A 9,532-nucleotide genomic window follows, 5' to 3' on the forward strand; every position below is an offset into this window, starting at 1 on the left:
ATGTTATGTGAACAAACTTGCTTTTTACGTTTTATGTGAATTTTAACGGAAATCGTAACTTGGCTGATAGTTAACCTTCGCAAAAACGTTTGCGGCCCGCAGTGAATTTCTGTCTCGTTGCGGACTCGGGTTGGGAAACACTGGTCTAGAATCAAAATTGTATCTAGGAAGTCTTACAGACGCCAAGGTTTTCTAGTCAAACTTCCATGATTTTCAAACTCCTCAGTTACGAAGGAACGAACCATGGCCCCGTTTGCAACACTGATAAATAGAATATTCAAACCAGCTCTCTCTCGACACCACTTGACTAGATATTAAATATACAGAGCAATGCATCTTTTATTTTGCAATTTCGGTGTTTTATAATAAGCACGGTCATCCGATAACCTGTTTTCACCACAATCGGAATAAATCAACAAAAAAAAACTAAACAACGGAACATTGAAAAAAAACTTCCAACTAACAAAATGAACGAGTGAACATAATTACTATCATTCAGATTTGAATGAACAAATGAAAAAACAATCGGTAGTTAAACGAACTAGTACATTTAACCGCAATCAGGTTTGTATCCAGAAATTTTCACGGGGGGTCATAAATTTATATTTGTCAAGTTTGATCGTAACAGCTTGGGTTCTAAAAAGCGTTTCTATCTACAAAAAAATGCTATGTTTGATACAGAAAAATAACGCACCATGGCTGCAAATAATTACCGCAACGATATACAGCGTTCCATAATCAGTATAATGAAAATTAATATTAGTCTAAATCAGCGGTTCTTAATCATGGTGATCCTTCTAAATTAGGAAATTACCCCAGAAGAGGAATTTCTCCTAATAGTATATATATAATTATGATCGTCTAATTGCCACAAAAAGGGTTTTCAAAACAAATATTGAAATTGGTTATATTCTGTTTAGTAAATTTATGATTTTAAAAATAATTTTGAATATTTTCATTTGACAATTTGCCATATATCAGTTAAAATCTGATGATTAGGCAAAAATAGACCTAATTCAACTGTGAACCTGGAAAATCAATCAAAACGATGTTTTTTTTAACTATTCTACATTACTAAATTCAAATAAAATATTATTCACTCTATTTTTCCCGTAGAACACTATATCAAAATAATTCAAGCGCTCATAACGCTCCATTTATAAAAAATATGATTGTTTACTTTTGATTTCGACAGATACATAACATGATTGTTTTTAATTTAGAATACGCAGTCGGAAATAAAGATGTTCAGTTTTTAGTTGGTAAGTCAGCAACAAAAGTTGAAAGAGTTTGCGAACACAAAAATATTTTGAAAATTTTGTTTCTAAATCAGAGGACATTTCTTTCAATTCATTCAAGTTTGTTTATTTTCTGAAGTGAGAATCTGGAGTATAAATTGCGATTAAATCATAAAAAAAACATTTGCAGACACGATGGCAAACTTCATTTTTTACATAACTACATAACACCACAAAACAAGGACAATGCATCGTTACGCTATTCACAAAAGCCTTAACATGTTGGAAATGCCCAGTTCCCCAAATCACTAATCTTTATGTTTTCTCTTAATTCGACTGTGTTCCTGGAGTCGCAGTGCATTGCATTTGATGAATCCACCTGCGTCGATTGGATCGTAATCTCCTTGAACATCCATACTGAATAAAAGATAAAAACATTTAAAAAATGAAAGTTGAGAACATTTTCAATTGACGCAGATATAATATCACCATGTTTTAATATGATATTTCAATAAGAATAATCTGTTGCTGTAGAATTGAAAAGCTGCGCCCGTTTTGGGTATAGTGAGTTTTTGAAATTTTACTTCTCTTGCAAGTGTAATTGGGGTTTTAGTGCTCGAAAATATACTATTACCAACACACAAGATTAAGTAAAAATTTATGCACAATTTCAAGCATCTGAAACGAATAGCTGGGTAACTATCTCCATACCCGAAATGGCCTGACAACTGGACGAGAGGCCGTGGTTCGCCATAAGATTAAGTCGTCTTTTCCCAACCCATGATTAAATATGAAATCCTGACCTATGTCTAGGAGAAATTCTTGTGTTGCGTCTCTAATTGACGCCATCCTAAGGCCACTCCTAATCCACTTTCGCACCTATACCTATGTCTCTAAAATACCATATTACAGATTACCAATACAAATGTAACATACCTGACCAACTCCTCATTATACAGAGAGATTGGTGACTCTCTTCCAAGAACATAGACAGATCCTTTATATAATTTTAAATACACAGTCCCTTTAACATTCTCTTGGCTTTTATCGATGCAAAATCGAGTGAATTCACACTCTGGGCTGTACCACATACCTGTAGAAGTCAAAATTAAATATTAGCAAAGTATCTTGCGCTGATTATTTGGTTTCTGCGAGACTAACTACTTATCCTTCCTCTATGCTTTTGTGTCGGTGGATCCGTATGTATATATTGCAAGGATGCTGTAGCAAGAGTAGAGATAACAATCCTAAGTGATTCAAGAGTCTTGCTGCACACTAACACAAATATATTTCTGTAACGTTTCGTCTGACCAAGGTCAGACTTCTTCAGACATACATAGTTCAACTACAACAGTGTTTTTGGAATAATTTGGAAATTTTAAAAACAAGGATTACTCTATTGCTCACCATTATAGACTTGATGACTGAACTGGACTGCTAAACCTTGTTTAATTTTAAGTAATTCTTTATCCATTGTAAAAATCTCAATGTCATCGTGAGCCTCCCATAAAATTGTCCCCGCAGGAGTCTCGTAACAGCCTCGAGATTTCATCCCAATGAATCGATTTTCGACAATGTCTATCCGGCCGACTCCATGCGCCCCACTGAAAATGAATTGTAGACGTTATAACGGTCGACAGCATTGTTTATACGGGAGGGTTAGCGAGGAATGTCATCAATTTTGAGTGAAGCAAAGTTGGTGATCATTATTACAAATATATTGTTTTTTTAAATACTGAAAAAATTCACCAAGCGAGTTTCTCCCTCAGAATTTGTAATGCCATCATAGTTAAGCACAACGCTCCAACCCTGACATGGGCAAACTACAACCCGCGGGCCAAATCCGGTCGTTGAGTAATTCAATTTGGCCCGCCTGATGTTGCCACAACCAAACTTGAACCAAATTTCGATGTTTCAGATAAAAATTAGCTCAAGGAATTTGTTGAGATCGCGATTAAATTTAGTTTTGGCACGAGGCTCATTGTTTTCCACTTTTGCTTTTGTAACACTGTAAATATTTTTCATAAATTTGACTTACATGGCCCGCCAGTATAGTTGGGCAAAATTTTCGACCCTAGACTACTAGACCGTCGCGATAAAATATTCAGGAAAAATTCAACCCTATACCAAATTGATTCTTCGTTATTTTATAACGTTTTGTTCACATTTTATATTGAGTCTTATTCTTAATCCATTTGGAGTACCGATTTCCGCATTGGGGCATTTCGACACCTTACTTTTAACAATATGAAATAGTAGAAACAAAAAATGCCAAGTACCCGACTTTGTTCAAATACATGTACAATTCAAGAGGGTCGGTTTTCACGATATTTTCTGTGACGTTGACAACTTTAGTAGGAACTCCTTTATCGAATGTAATAGCAAGTTTCACTGGAGTATCTGGAGCTTTCTCAGCAGCAGCTGTCATCTGCCACATATCCGATTCTGCTTCTGTTGCAGGATTTTCCAGCATTCCGGATTCATAACTAGAAGTTGAAGTATATTATACCACTTAGTTATTAATCAAGGTAAGCAGAGAAACGACGGGCTAATATATTGACTACACTGCGGTACTAGGTTCCTAGCCCTGAAAGAACTTATTCCTGTATCCACGCCTACGGACAAACACACACATTTTAAAGGCGGGCTCGACAGCCAATAGGCCTCATAGTCATTTAAATCCCACTAGAAAAAAAAATATGAAAAAGCGCTAACTTTAACATTCTAACTTCTCATGGGGAAATGTGTTCTCTAGCGCATAAATTTGCATTTTTTGGAGTTTTCAAGTTATTGTTCATCGATAACGTGGGTATTCTGATTATTAGAAAATGTTTTTGGTATTTTTCTCAATATTTGCAATATAACATACATGGCCAAGTTTTTAGATAAACGTTTTTAAAACAAAGTTTGTATTCAATTTGTATCGTAATAATTTTCGCAAATGAGCTAACAATTTTTTATTGTATTGTTTCCTCTGCTAAAATTGACGTTTCAAACAAAACTCGCTTTTCCCAACAACAGCTCATTTCATATAATGGAATTATACCTTATATGCATTAAGTTGTCATCAATGCTCCACAATTTTGATTTCGATCTTGAAAGTGGAATTTGATTTTGTTCTGCATATTCAATGAGATCTTTTCGACCTTTGAACCTAAGGTAGAATTCAGGAAGTCGCCAGGGAGCTAAGATCTTTACGCCAGGAAGTAAAGCGTAACAACCAAGTTCGAATCTGATCTGATCATTTCCCTGTAAATATGTGTAAGGCATTGAAAACATTACAACTAAGTATAGCAGAAACAATACAACTTGAAGGGGTATTAAAATTGAGCAAAAAAAATAAATCCCACTTTATCAGATTTTGGAGCCCAAGGCGCTTTATCTTCTCAACCGCGATAAATCTGAAATTATTTATCTGATCATAATGGAAAGTTAAATGGACAAAGACTATAAGCTGAATTAAAGATAGGATAGGATTTGCATATTTATCCCAAGGTAGAGGAAAGGGAATAGGACGGCTTAATCATATCGCGAACTACGGCCTCTCGTACGGTTACCAGCCCATGTCGGGTATGGGATTGGTATTCAGTTATTTGTTTCAGATGCATGAACTTGATGGTGGAGTAAGTCTTGCTCCTATATATCCCCAAAGCGTCTGACAAGTCAGGTTAAAATGCGACAAGATTCTGAATGATACATTGTACAGAAACAAGAGGACATATAGTTTGCATTTTGCAACATACCTTCCCGGTTGCTCCGTGTGAAATAAACTGCGCGTTTTCCTTCTTTGCAATTTCCACCATGTTCCTTGCAATGCAGGGTCTCGCAAGCGCTGTTCCAAGCAAGTATCGGTTTTCGTATTTTGCACTTGCTTGGACACCAGGCCATATGTGATTCGTAACGAACTCATTTCGGCAATCCACAACGTACATCTGTTTGGTATTTGAATAATATTATATTCATTATTGTCAATCGATAAATTCAAATGTGGACAAAGAATTATACGTTTAAAGAATTTAGGTTGAGCGATATTCATGGAAGCACAATAGCTCTTATGCAGGTACAAATACATCAATTAATAAGTATATTAGCTGTGATTTGGCTGTAACTCTGTTTTATTATTGAATGTTACGAATAAACAAATTCACGAAAATCGGTTAAAAACAAATTAAATTACATTTTTTTTATTGAAGACTCGGGGCCACAGAGTGGTGAGGGTATTTAGAAGGGGTCATGGATAATGGAAGTTAAGAGGTCACACGAATGGCGATTGGGAGTAATATATTTCCCGATTTGTGAAGTTTTATATTTTACTCAAAAGGGTGTTGACAAAAATTCAGGAAGTCGGAATATTTTTTTTTCAAATATGCATATTTTAGAATAAAGTCTTGTGCCAAATTACAAACATTTCATCATTTATTATAACTCTATAAATTACACCATTCTTGTATACCAATGGAACAGACGGATTCAGGGCGCATATATCAACATATTTACTTCAGTCGGATCCGGCTAAGCTAATTGAATCAATACTATCATTTTACGGTAATAATATAAAAACGTTGATACGCAAGCTTCGTGATCTTTTATAACGCACGTTTTCTATTCAAAGATAACACATAATGGGTCTGACCACAACAAGACAGAATTCCGTCTGTGGCCACGTAGACACGTAACCCATTTTGTTACAATAATATTTATTTTAAAGCTTTACTTGAAAAGCAATCTAACCTTCTTGGCGCCCAGAAGAAGAGCTTTCTTTTCAGCATCCACAAAATCACAATCTTGACCTACATTTGCCTGAACAGAGAAGATCAAATGTTTAAAAATTCAATATCTCCCATCTGAAAAGACTAATGAATCAACATGACATGTCATTTTGGTGTCTTAAACAGTGTTGGACAGGCTTAAGACCCTTTTCAAAGAATCGAAGTGACACTATCCTTTTGAGGTAATGATTCGATTCGAATTCGAGTAAGGGCAGGGTACTTGATAAGACTCCGGAATGATTGGGACAAAATTACACTGTACAATACGATATACTACGTCGTTCAATGTTGCAGCAATGACCCGAAATAGATGCTGTTGGTAAATGTTATCAATACATGAATGAAATCTAGTTTTATTGATCAGTTTCATGCAAGCTTTCTTTAATAAACTATCAAGAATGATTGATAAATTGATTTTTTTAGAGTTTCTGTAAAAAGTTTTGACTTATTTTATCATTATTGAAAATTTGCAATCGCGAGTTCGCGAATCCAGAGAATTCAGATGTTCGACTCTGAATCCTGATTCCTGCGAGTTCAACAATACGACTCCGGCTGCATAAACTTCGACTCCTGGCATATTTCCGTTGCTATAATAATTCATTAGAGAAGTGCAAACAAGTGCTTACCAAAAATCCAACAACGTCATAGTTTTGTTGCTTTAGCCACACAAGTATGCAAGAAGTATCCAATCCTCCACTATATGCCAGAACAACAGTACCTTTGCACGAGTCACCAGAATCACCCATTGTTATTTTGTTTAATAGATCGACAGACAGATGTATAATTTAAAATTATTTAGGATCAATTCCTACAAAAGTATATATAGAAAATAATTTTAATATTTGATGAAATAAAAAAGGTTATTACGAAATGGGCGGCAACATAAATTTATCTGGAAACGCCCTCTTGGCATACACGATATAAACGAGATGTTAAAATCTATCAAAATATTCGAGTTCTTTCCAGCTGTAACCTCCTGAATATTGCGTTAGCAATAGCTCTCCCTTATGATTTAATCACGCTATAGAATTTCCACTCCTTGAAATAAATATGAAAATTCCGTGGTATGGTGTGCTACATGTTCTGTGATACAAGATAAGTGAACAGGCTCACCGTGGAAAGCGACGCTTCAGAAAACAACAAATGTTTTCTCATGATATTGAACAAACATGGGGATCGATTGATCGATCGTCATTTTGAAGCGGTCATTTACCAATAATAAAAGCACAGGCCGGTAAATTGGTTATTAGATTTGCGAATTATTGTAATTGCAAAATGAAGCAATCAATTTTTGGTTCCTCCGAAGGATGTGAACCAAGGTGGCGGACACCGGAACGTAGTATGTGTACCAGGTTAGACCATAATTTCAGGTACAAATACTACGGGAGTCCTTTGGATAGTCCCCGAACGCCGGTGTTCGCCATCTTGGCTAGATTCTCAAATCCAAAAGAAAATATTCTAAATTATTCCGAAAATTAACACTATACAATATCGAATAAATTTCTAGGGTATTCGGATATTCGGTGAAAATGCGTTCAAAACAGTGAGTCACAAAGAAATCACATTTTTAGGTAAAACAAAAATATTCATTCAGATTATATTCCGAGCTATTGTCCGCTGAGTACCGACGTCCTTATGCGACATATTGCTACAGTATAGTGCAGGGGTGTGCGAACTGCGGCCCGCAGAGAAGTGCCCATTTTGAATGGTGTGCCCGCGAAAGCAGTTTTTCAGTTTAGTTAATCTTGTACGTGCGAGCAATTATAATATATTTGCGTCGCAAAGCCTATACCAGTACCTAAGCATCACTTTCGAATTAGCAAAAATTTGCAAGCAAAATACACAACGTTACAAACACGCGTTTCTCGCTCGGTGTGAAATTAAATTTGTATAGCAGCTTTATTTAGAAATTTATGTCTTTTAAGTCGCTATTTCTGCAAAGACCCCTACCAATGCTGTAAGATCAATAGCAAAATGAAACAATTTTTTTGTGCCTGCAACTATTAGAAAGGCTATCTTGAATGAAGATGCGGGCCGCGACTTCAGCGAGTTACTTGTATCTGGCCCTCCTGTAATAAAGGTCACACACATCTGGTATAATAGCAAGTTTCAGTCTTTTTTTCACGGAACTTCGCTCAATGCACGGTCACGTTCACTGACTCAAAAATAAAGGAGATTGATCTCTGAGTGATGTTACGGGCGACCACTAAAATAGCAAAACCTACTTGACTATAAGGAATTATAGTGCCATAGACGCCAGTCTTGCTTGGTTGAGCCGTTGTTCCACCTAAGCACACGAAGGTGCACCAAACAAAATTGATTCTTTTCTTTCAAAACCCCCGTTAAATCGTCTGTTTATATAATTCATGGGTTTATTGATGTTTTTATACTGAAATTCAGATGGGAGAATTGACTAAATCAAAAATTTGAACACCTAATTAATATTCAAATGATCGCCAAGAGGGTTAAGCTTGGCTCATATGTTGCACTAACGTATCAATATCAAAATATTGTAAAAAATATTTATTTTCATTATAAATCTGTATGGAAATACAATAGCCGTTGTAGTAAAATAATATTTTAACTGTATGCCATGGCTTATGTTGCATTATAATATTTAATAATTAATGTCTGTTGCGGTATAAATGTGAAATTCTATCTCTTCAGTAAAAAATAACGGAAATCAAATAGAATATATGGATACTCGATTACAATATCGGACATATATTGGTCGAACGGAATATGTTTGCTTTTGTAACCACGTAGGCCCTCTACTTGATTTTTGACTGATGCTCGGCAAATCAATTTCTCAATAGGAATGGTTTTACATCGTATACGAATTGACGTTAAGGAGAAATGCGCATAAGCCGAAAAAGTATAAGATTGATTTAGAATGAACTTATTCTTCAATATTTTTGTCTATCGTTTAAACAAATCATTTAAATTATTCGTGGGCGCTTGCTTGTGCAGAGCCTAGTCCGGAGTGTATGGCGTGTACATAAAACCATGAATGGTTTCAATTTTAGCTTGACATGTACATTTTAATGTCATAATAAAAATATACAAATATTCCAGCACTCTGGCTAGAGATCTCCAAAACCAGGACATCATTTAGAATTCAAAAATACGATAAGTTGCAGAACAGAAGATAATAATAATGGCCGATTTTATCTCTGATAAAATTGATCGGGAATTCAAACTAGAATTTTTTTTTTTGTATGCTCAACAATTATGAACTGATACATGGATATTCACATTTATATAACTTACCGTGAAGCTATAACAAGTCTAAAGTTCTTATTATACGCAACATACTCGTCCTGGACATGTTACAATACCAGGTTATAAAGTCAAACATAGCGCACTTGCAGTGTGTATTACAAGAATACATGAGCCTGGGGGTATTACATATTTTAAAACTATTTGTTCGTGTAACTGTAAATCACTAGCAGAGAATATATTCCGCCTCGAAATGCTCGTAATACAGCGTAGTACTTACCGGTAAGCAGTCCTGAATTTTTGCCA

General features: G+C 35.4%; 1 protein-coding gene across 1 annotated transcript; it reads right to left on the reverse strand.

The window, feature by feature from the left end:
- Nucleotides 1–321: 321 nt before the first annotated feature.
- LOC120344914 (argininosuccinate synthase-like) lies at nucleotides 322–6,813 on the reverse strand. Its single transcript, XM_039414241.2, has 8 exons — nucleotides 6,634–6,813; nucleotides 5,970–6,038; nucleotides 4,982–5,170; nucleotides 4,285–4,487; nucleotides 3,518–3,724; nucleotides 2,646–2,842; nucleotides 2,175–2,331; nucleotides 322–1,655 (listed from the first exon to the last, which is right to left on the reverse strand). Exons 1-8 carry the CDS (start codon nucleotides 6,751–6,753, stop codon nucleotides 1,547–1,549), a joined length of 1,251 nt encoding a protein of 416 aa, XP_039270175.2. The 5' UTR covers nucleotides 6,754–6,813; the 3' UTR covers nucleotides 322–1,546.
- Nucleotides 6,814–9,532: the final 2,719 nt, after the last annotated feature.

Source organism: Styela clava, chromosome 5 (assembly GCF_964204865.1).
Source record: "Styela clava chromosome 5, kaStyClav1.hap1.2, whole genome shotgun sequence".
Classification (NCBI taxonomy): domain Eukaryota; kingdom Metazoa; phylum Chordata; class Ascidiacea; order Stolidobranchia; family Styelidae; genus Styela; species Styela clava.